The 25661-nt window shown below is 43.8% G+C and overlaps 1 protein-coding gene across 5 annotated transcripts; it reads right to left on the bottom strand.

Annotated features, from left to right (window-relative positions):
* Positions 1 to 720: 720 nt before the first annotated feature.
* SPATS1 (spermatogenesis associated serine rich 1) lies at positions 721 to 24404 on the bottom strand. 5 transcript variants are annotated; one of them, XM_032340134.1, is made up of 9 exons: positions 24220 to 24244; positions 23765 to 23897; positions 17326 to 17490; positions 15795 to 15942; positions 12106 to 12230; positions 10404 to 10565; positions 6674 to 6794; positions 5799 to 5861; positions 721 to 1928 (listed from the first exon to the last, which is right to left on the bottom strand). In XM_032340134.1, the coding sequence occupies exons 3-9, from the start codon at positions 17381 to 17383 to the stop codon at positions 1781 to 1783; spliced, it is 825 nt and encodes a 274-aa protein (XP_032196025.1). In that variant the 5' UTR covers positions 17384 to 17490; positions 23765 to 23897; positions 24220 to 24244; the 3' UTR covers positions 721 to 1780. The 5 variants fall into 5 exon arrangements, with proteins under 5 accessions (XP_032196025.1, XP_032196024.1, XP_032196026.1 ...); XM_032340133.1 differs by lacking the exon at positions 17326 to 17490 and having other exon boundaries at positions 721 to 1567; positions 1813 to 1928; positions 24220 to 24243; XM_032340135.1 differs by lacking the exon at positions 17326 to 17490 and having other exon boundaries at positions 23765 to 23839; positions 24119 to 24404.
* Positions 24405 to 25661: the final 1257 nt, after the last annotated feature.

Here is a 25661-nt window from a genome sequence, read left to right as displayed (position 1 = left end):
AAATTTGTTTTTTTCAGGAGTGCATGTATTTGAGAAAATCTGTTGGCAACCTCTTTTTTCTTTCCTTTTCTAAATTGTTTGGTTTTATTTTCTTTTCTGGATTTTATTGTGGACGGGAGTGAGCTTTGTGTCCCACGGGCAAGAGAATCAGCCCAGGGGCATGTAGATGCTAACCCAAGAAGTGGTCAAACCCAATTGCTGGTGGTATGACTACAATGTTCTCTGCTAGTTGGTCCAAAGGCCAGTATGAAGACACCGTGGATGTACTGCATCCTAAACCTGTTTCCTTTACTTTGGCTATGTCTAGAGACAATGCTTTGCCAATGAAAGAAATCATATCTCGTGTTTTGGGTATTTTGAGTGTCAGTCTGGGCCCCAATTCTTTCTTTCCACCTTAAGGTTTGGGCCGACCAGACCTGCAACCCTCATTAGCCAACCAGCAGGGGTCTCCTTAGTAGAACAGATTGGCTACCGAGGTGCCGAGTCATTAGGGGCACCTGGGTGGCTCAGTGGGGTAAGCCTCTGCCTTCAACTCAGGTCATGATCTCAGGGTCCTGGGATGGAGCCCCATATCACGTTCTCTGCTCAGCGGGGAGCCTGTTTCCCCCTCTCTCTGCCTGCCTCTCTGCCTACTTGTGATCTCTCTCTCTGGGTCAAATAAATAAATAAAATCTTTAAAAAAAAAAAAAAAAGTTGCTGAGTCATTGGCTTGACTGCAGAGGGTGACAGCCTGGCCTGACTCTATACGGTTGGCTTTTGTTCCCACCTCTTTCTCCAGATATTTGCTTCTTGCCTCATTGAGGAAAGGCCCTAAGACTCAGGACTGGTCCTCATGGAGCTCTCGTCCTGCGTGGCCATGTGGACAAACGTTACAGAAGTGGAGAACAGCGATGCAGGACAATGGTATGAATGACCTGTGGAGATCCAGCCTTCACAATATCCTGACATGTACCAAGCAAATAGCAGAGAAAATCTCAAAGTAGTATTAATAAGAACAATTTTACCAAATTAATGAAAGCCCCATGCCTGCATTTTACCAATAATTTGAGAGTATCCTTCGAAAACTAAATTTAACTGAATAAAACTGAAGATGGGCCGTCTACCAGTAGAATTGCATCAGTGTTAATTTTAAGTTCTCTGAATTTGATACTTATATGGCAACCATTGGAGAAGATCCTTTACCTCAGGAGATACATGTTAAATTATATAGTAAAGGACTATGATGGCAGCCACTCATTCTCAAATAATTCCACAAAACAATAAGAGTAACAAAAGAAAGAGAGAGAAGGCACCAAGTTTGACAAATGTTAACAGTTGTAGATTCTGGATGAGGGATATGTGGGGATTTTTTCATTGAATGAGTCTCACAACTTCTCTGTAAGTTTGAAAGTTTTCAAAATATAAAGTTAAAAAGAGCACAGCACAGTATTACTCATCAAAGTCAAGCGTTTGATTTAGAGCAGTCACACTGACAGAAGCGATCGATCGGAAGAGGCTCCCCTGACTAGTCAGTATGGGTTCTACGGACCTGTTTCTGTTCAGGACTGTCTTGCGGAATCCAGAGAACCTGTGGATAGAGGCACGGAGTTAAAGGCTGTGCTCCATTATAAGATTACCAGTGCTCAACCAACACACTCAACCAGTGATGCGTGGCTGTGACATCAGCCCAAGGACCACGTTGGGGCAAAGGACACCATCCACTCTGGGAGAGGCTTCGCCTTCTCTCCTCTCCACTGTGAAGCCTCTCAAAGGCCTTCTCTTCCAGGCTTGCCTCCAGTTTTTATACTGTTCTTTGAAGGTTCTTTAACCCACCAGGAGGGTATAAACTGTGCACCAAGGGGGACGCTGGTTGCCAGTTATCAAGCTCCTCCACCTCTCTTATCTCGTGTTTCAGTCTGTTGGCTTTCTCCTTCACCCAGAAAGGCAAGCTGTGGAAAGAAAACAACACTTGGGTTTGAGTTTGTATGCAGCAAAATGGACAAATACCTTCAGGGGATCAGACACGGCATCCTCCAAAGCAAGAAGGCCCCCAATTTAGGAGACTGGCGATAAAACAAACCACCATGTTAGTTGTTCAGCATTTCCCTCTTCCCCAGACCCAACTCTCTTTTCTGCCCTTCTCTGCCTAGAGACCTGACCCCTGCAACTTGCACCACCTTGACCCTACCATATGCCCCTAGCTTTCAGCCAGGCTTGGCTAACACCTGGCTAATCAACAGGAAACCAGAAAGCAAGCAGAGGTTGGGGTATTTCTCACCTAGCTCCTCTACTCCTACTATCTCCTGAGGTACCCCACTTCTGGCTGCGACTACACTCTCCACTGCCACAACACCTTCCTGACAGCCATTCTCCATCTCCTGTCAAGCTGGGCAATGAAACCATTGGGAGTGGTGACAGTGGTGACTGCCCAATCAAGAGAGCCTCAGGGGACTTTGCCCTTCCACGAAATTTCCCTCCAGCTGTTTATCCATCCGGAAACAGTCCTTTCATTCAGCTCTCTTGAGAAGCCCACCTGAGTGTGCCTTCTGTTGTTTTGCTGTGGCCTCAGTTAAGTCAGACACCGGCATCCTCCCAAGTCTGCAGAGATTTGAAAGGACATATGCTGGCCTACACTGTGTATGTTCCAAGAGGTACCAGGAATTGGGACTCCTGGGATGAGTCAGACATTCTTCATCTTTTCAACTTTTGGCAGCTACGGTTTTCATACATTTAGGGAGAAATGCACCATGACTGGGGAAAAAATGCCCTGATAAATCTGCTAGCAATGGGGAAGTCCTTGCAGGAAGGAAACAGGATGACTACATAGGTAATAGGTGGGGGTCAAGGGTATCACATAAAGAAGCCCAAACAAGACGAGCGGGCTCTTATTTGGGCAATATAGAAAGATACTAGCAGAAAGCATCAATAGAACAAAACCACAAGCATTCCCTAACATCGAAAGAAATCATTTTTTTAAACTTTTGTTGAAGCAATCAAAAAAACCAGACTCATGATAAAAATAATATAATAAACATAATAATTGTAACAAAATATTATGATAGACTTGAGATCAAGTCTGTCAAATTGGGGCATCCGGGTGGCTTGGTCCTTGAGCATCTGCCTTCAGCTCAGGTCATGATCCCAGGGTCCTGGGATCAAGCCCCACATCGGGCTCTCTGCTCAGCGGGGAGCCTGCTTCCTCTTCTCTCTCTCTGCCTGCCTCTCCGCCTACTTGTGATCTCTGTCTGTCAAATAAAATAAATAAAATCTTTTAAAAATAAAGTAAAATAAATAATTTTTTAAAGACTTTATTTATTCGACAGAGAGATCCCAAGTAGGCAGAGAGGCAGGCAGAGAGAGAGGGGGAAGCAGGCTCCCCACTGAGCAGAGAGCCCGATGCGGGTTCAATTCCAGGACCCTGAGATCATAACCTGAGCTGAAGGTAGATGCTTAACCCACTAAGCCACCCAGGTGCACCTAAAATAAATAATTTTTCTTTTTTTTTCTTTTTTTTTTTTTTTAAGATTTTTTTATTTATTTATTTGACAGAGAGAGAGATCACAAATAGGCAGAGAGACAGACAGAGAGAGAGATGAGGAGAAGCAGTCTCCCTGCTGAGCAGAGAGCCCAATGCGGGACTCGATCCCAGGCCCCTGGGATCATGACCTGAGCCGAAGGCAGAGGCTTAACCCACTGAGCCACCCAGGCGCCCCAATAAATAATTTTTCTTAAAAGCTCTTACTTTAATTGATCTTTTCTACTGTTTTTAAAGTCTCATCTCATTTATCTCCCCTCTGGCTTTTGTTATTTCCTTCCTTCTACTAACTTTGGGCTTAGTTTGTTCTTTTTTCTAGCTCCTTGAGGTGTAAAGTTAGGTTGTTCATTTGATCTTTCTTTTTTCTTAACATAGGCATTTGTTACTATAAACTCTTTTATTTTTTTTTTAAAGATTTTATTTATTTATTTGACAGAGAGAAATCACAAGTAGATAGAGAGGCAGGCAGAGAGAGAGAGAGAGAGGGAAGCAGGCTCCCTGCCGAGCAGAGAGCCCGATGCGGGACTCGATCCCAGGACCCTGAGATCATGACCTGAGCCGAAGGCAGCGGCTTAACCCACTGAGCCACCCAGGCGCCCCACTATAAACTCTTTTAGACCTGCTTTTGCACCATACCATAAGTTTTGGTATGTTGTATTTCCATTTTCACTTGTCTGAAAGTATTTTTTTTTATCCCTGTTTTTATTTCTTCTTTGATCCATCACTTGTCATATATTTGTGATTTTTCCAGTTCCCCTCTTGTAAATGATTTCTGTTTTCACAACATCACGGTCACAAAAGATACTTGATATGATTTCAGTCTTCTTAAATGTATAAAGACTTATTTTGTGCCCTGGCAATTACTTTCATTTTAAATATTCTAGAAGAGTGTTTACAAAAAGTGCAGAGTACAGACATGAGAAGCCCTAATTATGTGCCTCGAGGAATAATACAGTACCATGAAGGTATTAAAGCTCAAAAGTCTGGGGCATCTGGGTGGCTCAGTGGGTTGAGCCTCTGCCTTCAGCTCAGGTCATGATCCCAGGGTCCTGGGATCGAGCCCCGCATTGGGCTCTCTGCTCAGCAGGGAGTCTGCTTCCTCCTCTCTCTCTCTGCCTGCCTCTCTGCCTACTTGTGATCTCTGTCTGTCAAATAAATAAATAAAATCTTTAAAAAAAAAAAAAAAAAGGCTTTTATTTCCACTGAGCTCCAGAGTTTGGTCTCTTCTCTCAGCTGAACGTAGGTCAGACTGTGGGTCACTTGCCCACTCTAGCCATACTTACATGACACTGTTTTGAATTAGAAAGTGAAATTTTGGGGGCACCTGGATGGCGCCAGTTAATGCAGTTAATGGCATCAGTTAAATGTCTGCCTTCAGCTCAGGTCATCATCTCGGGGTCCTTGGGTCGAGCCCCGCATCAGGCTCCCTGCTCAGTCGGAAGTCCTTTCTCCCTATCCCCAACTCATGTTCTTTCTATCTCTCTCTCAAATAAATAAAAATTTTAAAGTTAAATTACTGATAGATTTATTTATTTATTTATTTATTTATTTATTTATTTAAGAGAGAGAGAGAGCACACACACACACACACACACAAGCAGGAGAGGGGCAAAGGGAAGGGCAGAGGAAGACAAGCAGACTCTCACTGAGCAGGGAGCCCAACACAAGCTCAATCCCAGGACCCTGAGGTCATCACCCAAGCCAAAATCAAGAGTCGGTTGCCTAACAGATTGAGCCCCCGGGGTGCCCCTGGAAAGTGAAATTTTTTATGCTGACACATATAATTTTCTAGGTCTAAACCCTACTTGGGCAAATAAATGAGGTTCAGAATGATGGTGAACTTAAAATATGAGATCAGAAGAACGGTATTTCCCTCAAACATGAGAATATTCAGATGGCTTTTCCTCTGCCTCTTCAAACTCTAACCATCCTCCTTGGCTGCACTCATTTAAGCACGGGCCTTTCTTTTCCAACAGCTCTTGGGCTTTGAAAATCTTTTTGCTCCATATAAATCCCCCCCATAGTGTTTACCTAGCACAACATGGGGCCTCTGGCGGACTGTCCATCTTACCTGCTGAAGATGAGGACAACGCAGCTGCCAGACTCCACAGCACTTGCCCTCCAAGTGCCTCACCAAAACCCTCCATACAAATTGCCCCACCTGCTGGAAGGCCAAAGGCCCCTCTGTGTTGGGGGCCTACGAGCTCCTTCGTAGGAGAAAATTATAAATAGCTAATAATTTCATAAAGATTGGATAATATAAAAACACGGTGCGAGAACTCACGTAGGAATTTGTGGAAGAGGCTCTAGTGGAATAAATGTATCATATTTCTTTTCATAAGGCACTCTGAAAAACAGAACAGACAACCATCAAATTGGCATGGCTTCTATAGCAGAGAGATTGGTACATCATCGTGTTCAATAGAATGTTTAATTTTCCGGTTTTAATGGCCTTCTACGGGCCTCACAGCTATAAAGGTCATAATTCTTATTATAATTTGTAATAAACATCATGAAAGCAAACGTGATCCATTTTTTAAAATATTAATGCAATATACCTACTATTTTTCTTTTAACTTAACAAACCTCCCTTTCTCCTCAGTCACTTTGGTCAAAGTTTAGTTCCAAGTGTAGATCAATTCAAACAGTAGTCACTGATAAACAATCTGATTCGATATGAAACTGAAAAGTCTTCAGACTTACAGTAATAACGATAGGGACAAAATTAACAACCACATTTTTGTAGTCAAGATCCTGTGTATAATTTCAGTTACACACACACATATACGCGGACACTAAGGAACTAGAAATGAACTTTTCTAGGAATTGTCGGCAACCATGCTTTGTTGGAATCTATTCCTTATGAAATATAACATATATAGTACAAAGAGATACAATTACTTTAAAATTAACACAAGAGGGGCGCCTGGGTGGCTCAGTGGGTTAAAGCCTCTGCCTTTGGCTCAGGTCATGATCACAGCATCCTGGGATGGAGCCCCACATCAGGCTCTCTGCTCAGCAGGGAGCCTGCTTCCTCCTCTCTCTCTGCCTGCCTCTCTGCCTACTTGGTATCTCTGTCAAATAAATGAATAAAATCTTTAAAAAAAAATAAATAAAAATAAAATTAACAAAAGAACCTTAGTATTCACATACACTTACATGGAGAAATTCACTGGTGGGAGAGTTGATCCTGCTTTGTGGAAGTCTTTACTCTGTTCTGGGTACATATATGGATTATCTCCTGGAGTTAACTTTGGTATTCCATTCCTAGGATCAATATCTGTGAATGATATTTAAAAACATGGGTGTGCCTGGGTGGCTCAGTCATTAAGCATCTGCCTTCAGCTCAGGTTACAATCCCGGGGTCCTGGGATCGAGCCCTGCATCAGGCTTCCTGCTCAGTGGGGAACCTGCTTTTCCCTCTCCCTCTACCTGCTGCTCCCCAAACTTGTGCTGGCTCTCTCTCTCTCCAAATAAATGAATAAAATTTTTAAAAACTTTAAAAACATGATCATAAAAAGGACTAAAGGTAATCCAAAGATAGGCTCTATCAATACAACAATGGAAACAAGATAATTTCATGTTTTTTTATGAGGTACATATTATTATGTTTGTGATTGTCTTGCCTTGAGAAGATGAAAAGTGTGCTTGAAAAACACTGTGTTTGGGAGATTTTCCAGAAAGTGCCATGATAACCCCACCCTGGGAAAGAATAATCGCTTAGGTTCAGATGGGATATTTTGGTTTAAAGTGAATGGTGAATCAAAGGTATTTGCAAAGAGTAAGCAAGGAGTCTGCTTAAAATCTGAGCATTGGTGCTCTTTGAATCCCTGTATCCTATAATGCTTAAGAAGCAAAGGTAATTGGAATCAGTGTCTCTGACTAGATCTCAGAAGGAAATTAGCTAATGAGGAAGAGCTACAGAAGAGAAAAATTATATTTTCAAGTCTATTTCCCCATAATTTATAACCACAGACAACATTTTGTTCTTCCTTCTATGACAACAAATTAGGCCTTGAAGGAACTCCACCAATGGCCTGATCATAGCTAATGGGTTAGAGCCAACCATTAATGAAACATATTTCAATCGTTTTTTTTTTCTTCTATAATAAAGGTGTTGAGTTTCAGTTTGTAATGGAAGCTGACTGGCAGTCGTGATGCTGTCTCTACATCTTATCCAAGAAGTAACAAGAGAGAAGAGAATGTCACGAAAAGAAGAAATGTCCGGTGCCAAGCTTAACAGTATCAAGCACTGTAAGAGATTGAGGAAGAGGAAAAAAATGGGAAAAGATCATTTTATTCTGGATTTAAAGAAGTCACTGCACATCACCTAAGAAATAATCACACCTAAAACAAATCAAGCCTATAGGTCCTACTATCAGTTTACAAGAAATACACAGGACAGAGAAACCTGTTAAATGGTACCAAGAAGTGTAATTGGCAAAATCCTGACTGGCAAACTCTACAGGATACATGATCTAGTTTCTTTCTGGGTTTTTTTTTTTTTTAAGATGTTATTTATTTGAGAGAGAGACAGAGTGAGTGAGAGAGCACACACAGGCGGAGCAGCAGAAAGTGAGGGAGAAGCAGACTCTCCACTGAATCATGATCCCTATGCAGGGCTCGATCCCAAGACCCTGAGATAATGACCTGAGCCAAAGGAGACACCCAACCAAATGAGCCACCCAGGAGCCCATGACATAGTTTCTACACCAAATAAACTGCAAGGAAAGGGGAGGACCTATATTAAAAAGAGACTTGATGGATGCCTGGGTGGCTCAATCCATTAGGCATCTGCCTTCGGCTCAGATCATGATTCTGGGGTCCTGGGATCCAGCCCCACATTGGGCTCCTTGCTCGGCAGAGAGACTGTTTCTCCCTCTCCCTCTGCCTGCAGCTACCTCTGCTTGTGCTCTCTCACCCTCCCTCTCTCTATGTGTCAAATAAATAAAATATTTTTGAAAAAGAAATTTAAAATGTAAAGACAATACTCCATTTCTTTTTTTTTTTAAGATCTTATTTATTTGACAGAGAGAGATCACAAGTAGGCAGAGAGAGAGGGGGAAGCAGGCTCCCTGCTGAGCAGAGAGCCAGATTCGGGGCTCGATCCAGGACCTTGAGATCATGACCTGAGCCGAAGGCAGCCGCTTAACAACTGAGCCACCCAGGTGCCCCATGCTGCCATTTATTTTTGTTGTCTGCTAAAACATGTCATCTAATCTGATCCTCAGGAAGCCAGCCCCCTCCACAATGTATCAGGTGAAGCATCAATTTATTCTCCTTCGATCCCTAGCTTGATGGTCCCCCACCCCTCATACTGTGGTCTCCCAGCATTTCAGTTGCAAGACCGGGGCAGTTCTCCTGGCTGGCTCTCTGTTTCTTACTTTCTCTGTATCCCAATCTTTAGTCTTCACAGGGCACAAAAATGCAGCTATTCCTCTGCATCTCCTGGGTAGTTGAGACCTTGAGGCTGGCTTTCTGCCCAGACATTACCCATAGCAGTCACACTACCCTGCTGCTCAGCCAGAGCAGATAACCACTTGACTCTGAAGCTTGAGATCTCGCCCAGCCACCCTCAGAGGCAGAAACCCCAGCTAGGCTGTGGTGTTGGGAATCAAGCAGAATGCGGGACTCCCCAAAGCTCTCCCACTTTCTCTAGCATGGCTTCTTGTGTATCCTCTTGCCAGACAAAAGCCTTGATCTTTAAAACTATTTGTCTCTGGGGATGCCTGGGTGTCTCAGTGGGTTAAAGCCTCTGCCTTTGGATCGGATCATGATCCCAGGGTCCTGGGATCGAGCCCCGCATCGGGCTCTCTACTCAGCAGGGAGCCTACTTCCTCCTCTTCTCTGACTGCCTCTCTGCCTACTTGTGATCTCTGTCTGTCAAATAAATAAATAAAATCTTTTAAAAAGAAGAAGAAGAAGAAGAAAACTATTTGTCTCTGCTCTGAGTTTAAAGCCTATGTTGAGGGGCACCTGGGTGGCTCAGTGGGTTGAGCCTCTGCCTTTGGCTCAGGTCATAATCTTGGGGTCCTGGTATTGAGCCCCGCATTGGGCTCTCCACTCAGAAGGAAGCCTGCTTCCTCCCCGCCACCCGCCTGCCTCTCTGCCTACTTGTGATCTCTCTCTCTGTGTCAAATAAATAAATAAAACCCTTTTTTTTTTTTTAAAAAAAAGGCCTATGTTGAAACTCAAAAATGAGAACTTTCTATTTCTTTCCCTCTGTATCCCTGTGACAGCAATCCATGAAGCAATGGCTGCCTCCTATACAGGTATTTCCAGAGAAGGATGTGCTATAATGGTCCTTGGGTACCCAGCAACCCTAGGATCTTTCCATAAATCTATTATGGGTAGGCTGGGGCAGAGAACTCCCCATGTTCCAAACTCTCTCTCTCTCTATATATATATATATATATATACATATATACACTCATCTCAATTACCTTTAATTAAATAAGCTATGAAATAACAGCATGCACTTCAGGCTAAGTTTTAAGGGAATATTTTCCCTTTGAAGAATATAATGTACAATTTAAATACATATGATGGGCAGCAGCTAACTGAAACCTAAATTATTTTCTGGAGGCTTGAATGAAGGTTTCTATTAATAAGTATCTGAGAGAACTTATCTGAGGACTTAAATGTCACATTAGCATTTTATGAAATTCAGAGAAAAACAAAAATGTGGATCAGCATATGTTGTGAGTTCTTTGCCAGAAAGTGCAGTCTGCCAGCCGTCCCCTTCACTTTCCCATCTTCCTGGCTGCGCTCGAGTGACATGGTGACCCCAGAGGGCGGATGCCAGCCATGGAATGTTGGGCCTACAGAACCACAACTCAGGGAGTATTTTTAGGCATGGCACAGGCAAGGTCCAGGAGGAAAATATTACCGTATTTCTTCCTCCCAAAGCACTTGTCCACCATTCTCTCTGACAGAGACCTCCTGTTGCCGAGGAAGACCCCGTTAAAGAAACACTGCTTTCCAACATGGTAGGTGTGGATATTGCTGCTAAATCTTGGGTAAAATGTCCATTCCGGACGCTGCCCATCTTCTGCAAGACATCAGAAATCCTCCCATCAGCATCGCTCCCAGCCTCATGTAAGGCAGTTAAATCACAGGAAAGTTGTCCCAGGCACTCTCTGATTGGCTGTCCTTTATCAACGTGTGTAATCCCTTGGTTCTACATCAGGGGCAATGTCAACCTCTGGCGGATGAGGCCTGAAAGGAGGGAAGTGGAGAGAAAGGGATCTAAGAGGCCTCTTTTTTCCCTTTTTACCCTCTCGTCCAAAACTGAAGCCAAGTTTTTAGTTGGAAGTGATGTATCGAATGTAAAGCTCTAAGACACTTTACATGTCTCAGAGCACCTACATTCCAACCTTATCCACTGATAAGTGGGTAGGAAGAAGAGCATGCCTATCAGGCAGGGAAGGGCCTGGCAACCACAGCAACTGGGCAGGATGGCCCGTGGTGGTGGCAGCAACGGTGGCAGGCGCGTGCGCAAGAGTGACACAGGAAAATGTCTCCACGCAACTCCGGCAAAGGAGAAAGGCCCCTGCGAGACCTCGGGCAGGTTGCTGGACCTGTCTGTGTCTTTGTTTCCTCATTCAGTACCTTTCTTATAAACCGCTAAAGCGATTTTAAACAATGAGAGATCCCCTAACAGGGTTAGGGTTGCTTGAGAAGCCCTTGGGCTCTGTGATGGCCAAGAAAGTACACAGGCTCTGGAGGCTGGCAAGTTCCAATTCTTTTTTTTTTTTTTTTAAAGATTTTATTTATTTATTTATTTATTTGACAGAGAGAAATCACAAGTAGATGGAGAGGCAGGCAGAGAGACAGAGAGGGAAGCAGGCTCCCTGCTGAGCAGAGAGCCCGATGCGGGACTCGATCCCAGGAACCTGAGATCATGACCTGAGCCGAAGGCAGCGGCTTAACCCACTGAGCCACCCAGGCGCCTGCAAGTTCCAATTCTAACCCCAGCACCGTGTTCTCGTATGAGTGACGAAGTCTCTCCAAGCCTCAGTGGACTTCTGTGTAAAATGGGTAGGTCTATATTAGCCACCTAGATTTATATGTGTGACACAGAAAGAGGTCCATGATCTATTTGCCTTGCGTGAAAATAGTTTATATCTTATTTTCCACGAGTGCAAATATGATTGTATATATAATATAACCTATATATGCCTGAGTACATGCATGCATGCACATACATGTTTCAGAATTCCTCACAGATACAGGGCATAATGGAGATACTGTTGGAAAAACACTGGGAAGGGTTTCTATACTCTAAATACTCCTTTATTATTTTAATGCTTTGCTATAGTACTTTTATGGTTTTTATATAAATCCATTTTAGTTTTAGAAAATATATTTCCATATCATATATTTTATGACATACAATTTTAATATACATTTTATATGTATTTCATATTCAAAAATATATTTCATATATTCAGCAGAGTCACTGTGAGAATTAGAGATGAAGCATGTCCAACCCCTGACACTTCCTGAGTGAACAGTGCCCAACGGCATGAAAGACTTCTGGAAAGCCCTGGGTGTGGAGGCATACAGGGGAGAGGCTATGACATACTCACTTGTCTGCAATTTAAGCAGACTGAACTCCTCACGATATTTATCCTTTGGCACTTCAGGCAATGAGGTTTCAGAGGAGTGATCAGAATGTGAGGAGGAGGATTTCAGACCCAAATCTGCAGCCAGGCTGGAAAGAAAGAGGAAGGATTAGATTCTTCCATGGGCTTAAATTGGTAGTCAGAACCTAATGTTACATATCTTACACTAGAATTACTCTCCCTTATGACAACTAGGTCTGGCCCCCATAAATGTCCACGACATATCATTTATTTACCCACAACTTGAGGAGACTGACACAGTGTGGTGTTTCCTCAAAAAAGTTAGAGAATTACCATATAACCCAGCAATTCCACTCCTAGTCATATACCCCCAAAGAACTGAAAACAGAGACTCTGATACTTGTAAAGGAATGTTCTTTGCAGAATTGCTCACATTAGCCACACAGTGGAGACCACCCAAATGCTCACTGACCAATGCATGGAGAAGCAAAAGTGGTATTGACATACAATGGAATATTATTCAACCATAAAAAGGAATGGCGTTCTGATACATGCTGCAACATGAATGAAACTTTAAACATTGTGTTAAGTGAAATAAGCCAAACACAAAAGGACAAACATTATAGGACTCCATTTATATGAAATACCTTAATAGGTAAATTCAGAGAGACAGAAAGTAGATCGGGTTAGTAGATTAGGGTAGATTAGAGTACCAGGGTCAGCAGAGAGGGGAGAATGGGGAATTACTGCTTAATGGGTAGAGCATTTCTATTGGGACTGGTGAAAATGGTTTGTTTTTTTTTTTTAAGATTTTTTAATTTATTCATTTGACAGACTGAGATCACAAGCAGGCAGAGAGGGGAAAGCAGGTTCCCCGCTGAGCAGAGAGCCGGATGCTGGGCTTGATCTCAGGACCCTGAGATCATGACCTGAGCTGACCTGATCACGACCTGCGCTGAAGTCTTAAACCACTGAGCCACCCAGGCGCCCAGGACTGGTGAAAATGTTTTTAAAAGTAACAAGGATGGGGGCATTTGGGTGGTTTAGTCATTAAGCGTCTGCTTTTGGCTCAGGTCATGATCTTGGGGTCTCGGGACTGAGCCCTGCAGGGAGCCTGCTTCTCCCTCTCCCTCTGCTGCCCTCCCTGCTTGTGCTTGCTCTCTCTCTCTCTCTCTCTCTCTGTCAAATAAATAAATAAAATCCTTTAAAAAAAATAGCAGTGATGGTTGAAAGGTAATCAATGCCAGTGGGGAAAAATGGATAAAATGGCAAATGTTATGTTATATATAATTCACCCCAATTAAAAAAAAAAAAAAGAATGATGTACTGATACATGCTATAACATTAATGAACCTTGAAAATGAAACACTGAATGAAAAAGGCCAGACACCAAAGGCCACATATTCCATTTATATGAAATGTCCAGAATAGGCAAGTTTGCAGAGATAAGAAGGACATCAGCGGTTGTCTAGCGCTGGTGGGTTAGGGGACATGGTGGGAGTGACTGCTCAAGAGGATGGGCTTCTTTCTGGGGGTGATGAAATGTTCTAAAATTGATTGTGGTGATGGTTTAGTGAGTATGTTAAAAACCACTGAGTTTGGGGCACCTGGGTGGCTCAGTGGGTTAAAGCCTCTGGCTTTGGCTCAGGTCATGGTCCCGGTGTCCTGGGATCGAGCCCCGAGCCGGGCTCTCTGCTCGGCGGGGAGCCTGCTTCCTCCTCTCTCTCTCTGCCTGCCTCTCTGCCTACTTGTGATCTCTGTCAAATAAGTAAATAAATAATCTTAAAAAAAAAAAAAAGAGGGACGCCAGGGTGGCTCAGTTGGTTAAGCAGCTGCCTTCGGCTCAGACCATGATCCCACCGTCCTGGGATCGAGTCCCGCATCGGGCTCCTTGCTTGGCAGGGAGTCTGCTTCTCCCTCTGCCTCTGCCTGCCACTCTGTCTGCCTGTGCTCACTCTCGTTTCTCTCTCTATGACAAATAAATAAATAAAATCTTTAAAAAAAAAAAAAAAGAAAGAAAGAAAAAGCCACTGAGTTTGCACACTTTAGAAGGGTGAAGACTTTTTTTCCTCATGCACATAAAAAAACAACATCAAATCGCAGACCTGTACCCCTGAAACAAATAATACATTATATGTTAAGTTTAAAAATTTTAAATAAAAGTTAAAGAAAAATAAATAACTTCAAAATGTTAACATTAAGGCACACCTGGCTGGCTCTGTCTGTGGAACCCATGACTCTTGATCTCAGGGTTGTGAGTTCAAGCCCCACGTTGAGTGTAGAGATTACTTAAATCTTTTAAAAAATATGTTAATATTGATTCTCTAGGAGGTGGAACTGCCATGAGTTTTATTTTTAATATTGTTTTTATACTTTCAAAATTTATACGTGTACTTACTTTCCTTATAACAAAAGCCATTAGAGGGGTGTCTGGGTGGCTCAGTGGGTTAAGCCTCTGCTTTTGGCTCAGGTCATGATCCCGGGGTCCTGGGATTTAGCCCCACATCGGGCTCCCTGCTCCGCAGAGAGCCTGCTTCCTCCTCTCTCTCCCTGCCTGCCTCTCTGCCTACTTGTAATCTCTGTCAAATAAATAAATAAAGCCTTTAAAAATAAAAGCCATTAGAAAAAAAAAGTTCCAAAAAGAAAAAAAAAAAAGGGCTCCAAAACTTTTACTGTGAAGAAATCTAAACAAAGAGGCATCTGGGTGGCTCAGTTGATTAAGCCTCTGCCTTCAGCTCAGGTCATGATCCTGGAGTCCCGGGATTGAGACCCGAGTTGGGCTCCCTGCTTAGCTCAAGGAGTCTGCTTCTTCCTCTGACCCTCCCCCTTCTCATGCTCTCTCTCTCGCTCGCTCAAATAAATAAAATTAAAAAAAAAAAAAGAAAAAGAAGAAAAAGAAAAGAAAAAGAAAAAGAGGGGCGCCTGGGTGGCTCAGTGGGTTAAAGCCTCTGCCTTCAGCTCAGGTCATGATCACAGGGTCCTGGGATTGAGCCCCACATTGGGCTCTCTGCTCAGCAGGAAGCCTGCTTCCTTCTCTCTCTCTCTCTCTGCCTGCCTCTCTGCCTACTTGTGATCTCTATCTGTCAAATAAATAAATAAAACCTTTTTAAAAAAATAAATAAGAAAAAGAAATCTAAACAGAGAAAAGTACTCACCACAAATAGTTTGACAAATAATTATAAAGCCAGCCCTCCCCTCCACTCTTCCCCCCATCCATTGCTCTCCAGAAACCATTTGTGTGTCCCTATCCCCGAGCATTAATGACTATCCTGACTCTGACTTTTATAGTAATCATGGCTTTGCTTTTCTCTAAGATTTACCACCTAAGTATGTATTCCAAAAAATACAGCTTAGTTCACTTGCTTTTGAACTTCATAATGACAAGCATGTCTACAACACATATTGTGCGTCACGGAGTCTTCCAATACCTTTCCATGTATTAGCTCATTTAAACCTCGAAACAATTCTATGAAGTATTATCTCCATTTTACAGATGCAAAAACTAAGGCCCAGGAAAGTAAGTAATTTTCCCAAGTTCACACAGATGAACTTGGCCGAGCTGGGGTTTGACCTAGACAGTCCAGCTCCAGAATCCATGCTCTTGCCAAACATGTCATGCCACCTCTCAGAATATTGGCTTCCTGGTCAGAATTTACCCCAATAGTTATGGTCTTAATTGCACCCTTACTTACTCTAGGTGAGCAGACACTTTGCAGAGGCCTGGAGGCTCGCTCACACTAAGACATGTTTCAACAGAAGATGAGCGGCTGACCTTTCTGCTGGAGGATGTTGTGTTGGCAAAGCATCCCTTAGATTCCAGAAAATTGCTGTGTTTAGTACCTGCAACACATCACCATCAGATTTCGTTACTGAAATGAAATGAAATGCCTAGCCCTCCATCTTGTTCCCTAGATTATATAAATTATTTTTTCAAAACTAACATTTATTGAGCATGTACTGTGTATTGAGGATTATGTTAACATTTTACATGCATTATCCCACTTAATTCCCATAATAACCACAGAACTAAGTATTGCTTATCCTTCCATTTTACCGAAGAGGGAATTAAGGCACAGATGGTTAAGCAACTTGCCTATGATCACACAGAAAATAAACACTTCAGTCCAGATTTGATCGCAGCTCTTGTGACACTAAAGTCAAAAATCCTAACCATATGCTAGACTACTTGACCCTCCAGAGTTTACCTACTTGGAATTAAGTGGAAGAGATAACATCTGAATCAAGCTATCTATCTGTACATTGCATTGAGCATCCCAAAACAAACTTTCAAAGGATTATTCATGGAAAGACTGATGAATAATCCAAAGAACTACCGTCAGAAACTTCCATGGGGGCGCCTGGGTGGCTCAGTGGGTTAAAGCCTCTGCCTTCAGCTCAGGTCATGATCTCAGGGTCCTAGGATCGAGCCCCGCATTGGGCTCTCTGCTCATCGGGGAGCCTGCTTCCTCCTCCTCCTCTCTCTCTCTCTGCCTGCCTCTCCGCCTACTTGTGATCTCTGTCAAATAAATAAATAAAATATTTTTTTTAAAAAAAGAAACTTCCATGGGTTCCACACCCCCCACTGTCATTAATTTATATATGCGTCTTCCCCACCAGACTTAGTATGTCTTACTCATCTTCGCAGCACCCAGAACAGTGCCTGACTCAAAGCAGATGTTCAACACATATTTGAGCAAATAAATGAAAAAGAATTATAACTCCCCAAATTCCCCAAGTAAGAGAGTCCTGAAAGCCAGGCTTTTCAGATACAGAATCATAACCATTATCTTCCCTCTGCTATACAATTACTGATTCGTTAAAGTCAGTCTGTTCTCTTGTCATTTTATAGAGCTATGTGCCTGACCAGTCACTTAAAAACAAAAAGTAAGAGGAATGGATATTGCATTTCTTTATGCATGATTTTATAGTGCATAGAAGCTCAATAGACATAATGTAACCTCTAGTTCTAAGAAAATTACAAAAAGGAGGAGTCAGATTTCTGTGACTCTTGAGTACATTCCCTTCCCCTCCCCCGGGATCTCTATTCTTGAGTTTTTCAGGGTATGGCATAAGGACTGCCTGCATCAGAATTATCTGAGAACTCTGTTAAAAATACAGATTCTTAAATCCCATCACAACCCACTGAATTAGAATCTCTCTAAGTGAGGCCTGGGAACACGCATTCTGAGCACACCCTCCTTCCCCTGCACCAATTAGGCTCACGTTCTGCAGTGATATTCCTCCTCTTCAAGTCTAGCTCCGCCACTGCATTCAGTCCCATCCCACTTCCTGATTCCCCAACTACACAGTTTCTCCAATTTGCTAGGTCATGAGGATCACCTTGGGGCACTCAGTTCAACACTTGGATCCCAGAGCTCTGACCCAGACCTGCAAGGGAAGACCTGGGTGTCAGTATAGTTAAGAAGCACCTCAGGTGATTCTCAGAGCCGGCCAAGCATGGGAAGAGCTGTTCTGGAATGTGCCACAGCACCTAGAGCAACCCCAGGTAAAGAAAGGGTCACCTGGTTGCTTGATGTGGGAGTAGTTGGGTGGGGTGAGCCCAGGGGAAGGGCTGAGAGAGACACGGAGCTATGAAGGGGAGAGCACAGTTTCCCAGTATCAAAAAGTAGTGTCCACAAATGTAACATAGACCACACTCTCTGACCACAATGCAATACAATTAGAAATCAATAATTAAAAAACAGCCAAAAGCATTCATAAGCTTAGAAACTCAAACCACACTTCTAAATAGTTTATGTAAATGAGGACAACACAATGGAATTCATGAGGTGCTTCATGGACAATGACATAAGTACTATAAATCAAAACTTGTAGTTATCCAAGTAAAGCAGTAAGTAGAAAGTAGAGCCTGAAATGCATTTACTGTAATCCTGTATTTCACTGAATATAAGGTTCTAGCATATCAGTATTTTATGTACCCAAAGAACGAAGGCTGCCAATTAAACTGTGACAGAATGCTTTACTGCTTAAGAGTTTTTATTATATATTTATTGAAGCAGTCTTTCAAACTTACTTAGGTGTAGATTTTAAGGACCTGTCATTCGTGTGCATGTTTAAAAAAGGAAAATATAAGCAAAAAAATTGGTTAAGCCATTCTTGCATTCAAAAGTGTGATTACTGAACCCTTTTTCAATGCAATCACTGATGCCCACATTTCCCACCTAAGTTGACCTCAGTGCAACAAGCACATGGGTGATGCAGCACTTCTTAAATGAGTGCTCCTCGACTGCTTCTGGAATGTTCTTCCAAGTCACAGACATACCTTCTGCATTATTCAGTGCTCATTCAGCAAAGTTTCTAACAACTATTTCACACCTGCTGCTTGGCCCGCTGCACTAGGAAGACCAGTCCAACCTCAGAGATGCAAACTCTGAAAAATGTCCACCTTAGAATTGACAGATTATAGTATTAAAAAAAAAAAAAGATTCCAGGGGCACTTGGGTGCTACAGTCAGTTAAACATCTGACACGTGGTTTCAGCTTAGGTCACGATCTCAACATCATGAGATCAAGCCCTGCATTGTGTTCCATGCTTGAGATCTCAAGTCTGCTTGAGATTCTCTCTTCCTCTCCTTCTACCCCTCCCATTGGTCCTCTCTCTCTCTCTAAAACAAATAAGTAGAGCTTTAAAAACAAATAAAAAAACAAAGATTCCAGGACACCTGGGTGGCTCAGTTGGTTAAGCGGCTGCCTTTGACTCAGGTCATGATCCCAGAATCAAATCCCACATTGGTTTCCTTGTTCAGTCAGGAGCCTTTGCCGCTCCCCCTGCTTGAGCCCACTCTCTCTCTCTGACAAATAGATAAATAAAATCTTAAAAAAAAAAGATTCCAAAATTAATGAGCTAAACTTGCAATGCAAGAAATAAGGGGGAAAAAATAAACCCCCCAAAATGATAAAAAAGGATACCATAACATAAAAACAGGAATGAAATAAAAATTATTAGAATTATGGCTTCATGGGAAAACGAATAATGTAGATAAACAAAGTTCAAGAAAAACCAATCTTTAAGAAAAGTAAACAGTATTAGCAATGAATTACCATAATCGCAAATAAAATAGAAATAACGTTACACATAAAGAAATCAAGTGTCAAAAATGCCCAATTACTTGTTCAAGGTTACAGAGCTATAGAGTGTAATTTATAAAATGTATCTTGAGGGGCGCCTGGGTGGCTCAGTGGGTTAAAGCCTCTGCCTTCAGCTCAGGTCATGATCCCAGGGTCCTGGGATCGAGCCCCGCATCGGGCTCTCTGCTCCGCAGGGAGCCTGCTTCCTCCCATCTCTCTCTGCCTGCCTCTCTGCCTACTTGTGATCTCTGTCAGTCAAATAAATAAATAAAATCTTAAAAAAAAAAAGGTATCTTGATGTTACAATAATCAAGATGGTACTGACACTAACCCTAACAGCTAAATCAAGAGAACAAAATAGAAAAAGTAGGTAGAATAAAATCTTATATAACAGTGGCATCTTGGGGTGCCTGGATGGCTCAGTGGGTTAAAGCCTCTGCCTCAGCTCAGGTCATGATCTCAGGTTCCTGGGACTGAGCTCCACAACGGGCTCTCTGCTCAGCAGGGAGCCTGCTTCCGCCTCTCTTTCTGTCTGCCTCTGTGCCTACTTGTGATTCCTCTTTCGGTCAAATAAGTAAATAAAATCTTTAAAAAAAAAGTAGAGGGGCACCTGGATGGCTCAGTCAGTTAAGCAGCTGTCTTCAGCTCAGGTCATGATTCCAGGGTCCTGGGATTGAATCCCACATCAGACTCCTTGCTCAGCGGGGAGCCTGCTTCTCCCCTCCTTGCCATTTTCCCTGCTTGTGCTTGCTCTCTGTCTCTCTCTCTCTGTCTCCCTTGCTCTGTGTCAAATAAATAAAATCTTGAAAAAAGAAAAAGAGCATTTACTTACAATGATTTTTGCCCATAGGTCTTAACAGTTTCAACAGCAGTTTTTGGTTTTTTTTTTAAGATTTATTTATTCGTTTTAGAAGAGGAGGAGAGTGCATTGGGGGCGGGGGCAGAGGGAGAAGGGGAGAGGGAATTTTTTTTTTTTTTTTTTTAAGATTTTATTTATTTGAGGGCGCCTGGGTGACTCAGTGGGTTGGGCCGCTGCCTTCGGCTCGGGTCGTGATCTCAGGGTCCTGGGATCCAGTCCCACATGGGGCTCTCTGCTCGGCGGGGAGTCTGCTTCCTCCTCTCTCTCTCTCTGCCTGCCTCTATGCCTACTTGTGATCTCTCTCTGTCAAATAAATAAATAAATAAAATCTTAAAAAAAAAAAAAAATTTTATTTATTTGAGGGGCACCTGGGTGGCTCAGTGGGTTAAAGCTTCTGCCTTCAGCTCAGGTCATGATCTCGGGATCCCCTCGAGCCCCACATCGGACTCTCTGCTCCGCAGGGGGAGTCTGCTTCCCCTCTCTCTCTGCCTGTCTCTCTGCCTACTTGTGATCTCTCTCTCTCTCTCTGTGTTCAAATAAATCAATAAAATATTTTTAAAAATATATTTTATTTATTTGACAGAGAGAGAGCAGAAGAGCACAAATGGGGGAGCAGCAGAGAGAGGGAGAAGCAAGTTCCCCGCTAAGCTGAGAGCCCAATATGGGGCTCGATCCCAGGATTCTGGAATCATGACCTGAGCCAAAGGCAGTCATTAAACCACCTGAACCACCCAGGCATCCCAGGGAGAGAATCTTAAGCATCTTAAGCAGGCTCCACATCCAGCCCAGAGCCCGAGGTGAGGCTTGATCCCAGGACCCTGAAGTCATGACCTGAGCCAAAGTTAAGAATCAGATACTTAACCTACTGAGCCACCTAGGGGCCCCAGTGGTTGCCTTTTCATAGCATGTAAACATTCTAACTGTATATTTGCTACTAGCGGACTTGAGGTTCACCAAAGCAAGAATTGGTTGCTATGGACGGCATCACAAGTTTCTAGGTTCATTTTTTTTTTTAATTTTAGGGGCAAAATTCGAACATATTATATAACCCTGAGCTGCAAACAGTGAAATCACTGTCTACAAATTTAGCACATTTCCTTGTTTGAGTAATAAGTTTTGTGTTGGTGGGACATCTGGGTGGCTCAGTCAGTTAAGCTTCTGCCTTTGGCTCGGGTCATGATCCCAGGGTCCTGGGATTGAGCCCCGCACCGGGCTCTCTGCTCAACGGGGAGTCTGTTTCTCGGTCTGTCTGCTGATCCCGCCACTTGTGCTCTTTCTCTGACGAATAAATAAATAAAATATATTTCTTTAAGATTTTGTTTATTCATTTGACAGAGAGAGAGAAAGCAAGCAGAAGCAGGGGGAGCAGCAGAAGGAGAGGGAGAAGCAGACTCCCTGCTCAGCAGGGAGCCCGATGTGGGGCTCGATCCCAAGACCCCAGGATCGTGACAGGAACCAAAGGGAGACACTTAACCAACTTAGCATGCAGGCTCCCCAAATAAATAAATAAAATCTTAAGAACGAACAAGGAGGAGGGAGAGGAGGAGGAGAAGTAGTAGTAGTAGTTTTATGTTAGCAAATGTCTAGAAGGTGGCTGCTGAAACAGGAAAGGCTTGTCTGACAGCAAGGGTAGGAAGAGCAGTCTCTCTGCTAAACAGGCAGAGAGCACATCCTTCAAACAGCTGACTACAGGATCTTCCTAGAAGTAACTAACAGAGCCTCGAATACAACCCAGAGACACTTAGATACAGCTTCTAGGGCTTCTGGCTGCCTCTCTGCATCTCCTCAAAGAGAAGAGAGCTGAAATTACAAGTCTGACTCCTTCCATTCTGACAGTGATGCTCCCATTGTGTAAAGTAACTTAATTCATTCTAGCAAGTCAATTACCTCTCCAGCCTGGCTCCCCACACCTGCCCCACCTCTCTAACTCTGGAGGCTCTTGTAATACAGAGAAGCTAAACCACATCCTTCTGGAAAAGGTCATCACCTTGCATGATCATTGTTATTCAAATTCAATGTCCGGTCAGCCAACCAGTAGGAAACTAACAAGTTCACTAAACCGTTCTGATACAAGACGATTCAACTAAAAGGACCGAGAGAAGGTTCCGGCAGCTAGAAAGGAATTCAGGGGGAAATGGGGAGTTAAGAAGAAAGTCTGTTTCTTTGGTACCATCTGGAATTCACGCTAATTATTTCCATGTCTTTAGTCAGGAATAACACCTTACATAACCAAGAACTTTCGCACACTTGTCATCTCGGCTCATTTACACAATAGCATGGTCTGGCAGCAGAAAGTAATACATCTAGCCAAGCTAGCTTAATGTGGATACCTTTTGAACAAACACTCTGTTTCTCGCCCATTTCTTGACTCGACAAACAACCTGAGGGTCCAAAACAGTGGTTTTTTAACCCTGTTTTTGGATCACAGACTCCCTTGAGGAGTCATGAAAGCAATGGGCTCCCCTTCCTGGAAAAATGCATATACACCCCCGTTTTGCATTCATCTTCAACAGGCTCATGGAGCCCCTTCCTTCCCGAAACCCATGGACTCCGTGTTAAGCTGAGCTCAGATGTGGTCTCCTGAGGGGACATACCTACAGAGCAAAACAAGAAGTCATGGATCTTTGGGGATCTCAGGGTCTGGTGTTCTTCCAGTAACCCTAACTCAAAATCATGGAGCCCCTCTACTCCATCTTTAAAACCCCAGCTCCCTCCATTACCTGAACTCAACCTGGAAACTATGGAAAAGTCTGGAGCTTAACATTAGAATCCCAAACCCTTTTCCTCCTTGCTGACCTAGCCACATCGGACCATTAATGGTTCTAACTCCTTCTGCTCTTCTGCTCTCCACTTACAGGTGGGTATGGAGAGTCACACCTCCTTCCTCTCCATGCACTTGTGAAGGAGAATGAGGAGATGGGAGATCTGTAATACAAAAGACCAAGGACCAAGCTATGATCTGATGGGGCAGAGACAGAACATCTAAAATGTTCCCTTTTTCCCACATGCAGGCCACTCACTTACAAACGCTCATATACTCACTCCAAGGTTTTCTGAGAGACTGTGGCTGTTCTGCCCCATGACCCTGTTCTCTAAAGGCCGTGGGCCCCCAAACATCCTTTTTAGCCTTCAGAACCAATTAGGGAGCCACCATCCATTATCTAATGTAAACCTTTCTTTAAAGGGATCATACTTTCCACCCGAGCTCTCCCATCCAATAAACAGTGCCACCAATCTAATGTCTGAGCAAGGAAAAATGAAAGGACATAGGTTTGGGAGACCGGAAGACTGTGGTCAAATCTCAGTTTCTCTGTTTATTGACTGAACCCTTGGGCAGGTCAAACCTCTGGCTCTCTTTATTCATTAGGAATATACCTCTGGGGCTGTTACAGGATCCCAGGAGGTAATTTGTAAGAACCTCTGCTTTGAGCTACTATCTGCCTCATCCGATCTTGGGTTAAGGGGCAACCCTCTAGGGTCCCTCCTTTTTCAGGAGCTTTGTCCTATAACCCAATAAACTCTGCTTACAAAACAAACAAATAAACAAAATATCTTGGACTAACACAGACAAAGGCTACTATTTAAGGAGTTCTTTTTATACGCCCGCAAACTGGCCGTCCTTTAAACTTTAAGTGTTTTGAACTTCCCGGCCTTGGTATATACTTCGATCTGGCGACCAAATCCACATCCAGCCCTTCCGACTTCTCAACTCAACTGTCTCTCTTCTCCACTGTGGTCATGGCGGAGTCTCCTTTGTTTTGCCTTCGCCAGTTCTCTGCTGCAGGGCGCTCTGCCGATGGAGGGGAGAGGACAGTCCCGTGGACCATTTCCAGGGTACATGGACTCATCTACACGTGTGTTGATTTTAAGTATTAAAAGCAACCCGGAGACCAAGGAAAGACCTTTTTTAAGAAAGGCATCAATCAAAGCAAAAAAGGAGGAAGTCCACAAGCCATCAGGTCCAGAGGGGGCAGGGTTGGCGTCTTAATCAGAGCTTCCCTTGCTCCTCCCTCTCCCCGGGCTTTTGTCGGTTGAGTTCCAGTAGGTTCTCTTCCCCGCCCAGACTCACTGCCCCGCCGGCGCCAGGTGCTCCTTCCCCTTCCACCTCCCGGGCTTCCACCCGTTCCCTCTGCGGAGATCTCCACCGAGGATGCGGCCAGATCAACGCACCAACCGGCGGAGAACTGCCGGGCGCCGGGCGGGCGAGGAACCCGAGCCGAGGGCGAGAGCTCAGCGGGTCTGCTGGCTTCCCGCGCGGAAGCGCGTTCCGGGGTTGCCAGGACACCAGCCCAGCGCGCCCCCGCCCTCTGTCGGCGCTGGGGTCCCGGGAGGAGCCGCGCTACCCACCCCCAGCCAGCAAGGGCGGGCGGAGCAGGCCCGGACCTCTTCGAGGGCCGCTCAGAGTGGCTGGACTTCTTCTTCTTCTTCTTCTTCTTTTTTTTTTTTTAAAGAACTGTGGTTTTTCTCAAAGGCAGATTTCATTATTGGAACTGTAGCCTCGGGTGGCAGTGAAGGATGGGCCGTGCACAGAGCTCGCAGATGCCTGTTCATAATTGGCATTGATGAGGCAGGATCACCTACCACTTTTCTGGGCCAGGCGCCCTGCTGGATGTTATCTTCCCTAAGCAGCCAGCTGCATTTTTCAAAATAGAAAGCTGAATTTGAGCAAGGACTTGCTCAAGGTCACCCAAAAAAAACCTGAAGATTCATTTCCAAGTTTCCTCACTCCGAATGGACCACTCTTTCCATCATACCAACTTGAATATGTCTCTAATGCGTTCAAGCATCTAATTAATCTTGCATGGAAAATTTTTCCCCAAGCCTGGTTTAAGTCCCTCAATTCAAATTCAGACCTAATTTCTCCCATGGTGAAGTGAGGAACAAATTAGACCATATTTTTCTTCTTCTTCTTCTTCTTTAAAGATTTTATTTATGTGATAGAGAGCAGGAGCAGGGTGAGGGGCAGTGGGAGAGGGAGAAGCAGACTTTTGGGTGATGGGGAGCCCCACACAGGGCTGGATCCCAGGACCCAGAGGTCATGTGCGACCTGACCTGAGGTCAGCTGCTCAACGGCTCAATCCACTGAGCCACCCAAGTGCCCCCAAGTTTTTATTCTCAATAACAATTTCTAACCAATTATAAAAGAAATAAATGGTTACTGCTGAAATCTTGGAAAATATAGAAAAACAGTGTTGATACCCAGGATCCCACAATCCTAATAAACCACTTTTTCTGGATATCTATGGTCATATAAGAAATCATCCCCAAACTCTGGGGCTTTAAACAACTATCATTATTATCTCCTGATTCTGGGGGTTGGCTAGGGTAAGGTAGGCTTTTCCTGCTTAGGGTCTCTCATGAGGCTGCAGTCAGAAGGTGCCTAGAGCTTCCTGCTTCGTGTCTGGTGACATGTGTTGGCCATCAGCTGGGACCTCAGCTGGGGCTTTGGCGTATACTTCTAGCAGGTTCCACAGCGAAGTCAATGGGAGATGGCCCCATCTTTTGCCCCCAGTTTCCCACTCTGACATGCAGGACCCTATTTCGTGTTCACAGACCTGGGCAGGGATCGGCTCTGAGAAGGGACAACAGGCAGAAGGCTGGGAGGTGTAAGC

The sequence above is a fragment of the Mustela erminea genome, chromosome 4 (assembly GCF_009829155.1).
Source record: "Mustela erminea isolate mMusErm1 chromosome 4, mMusErm1.Pri, whole genome shotgun sequence".
In the NCBI taxonomy this organism is placed as follows: Eukaryota; Metazoa; Chordata; class Mammalia; order Carnivora; family Mustelidae; genus Mustela; species Mustela erminea.
Note: the sequence above shows the minus strand (reverse complement) of the source record. Positions and strands in the feature narration are given on the sequence as shown.

Excerpts from the sequence above, each read along its gene's own strand:
- SPATS1 (XM_032340131.1), bottom strand. The coding sequence starts at position 23,897 with ATGAGTCCATGTACCCTGGAAATGGTCCACGGGACTGTCCTCTCCCCT. Across the intron at positions 6,795-10,403 it reads CTTTGGGAGGAAGAAATACG|ATATTGATCCTAGGAATGGA; the intron begins GTAATATTTTCC and ends TATCATTCACAG. Across the intron at positions 1,929-5,798 it reads CCTCTTCCACAAATTCCTAC|CTTGCCTTTCTGGGTGAAGG; the intron begins GTGAGTTCTCGC and ends TTCTTTCCACAG.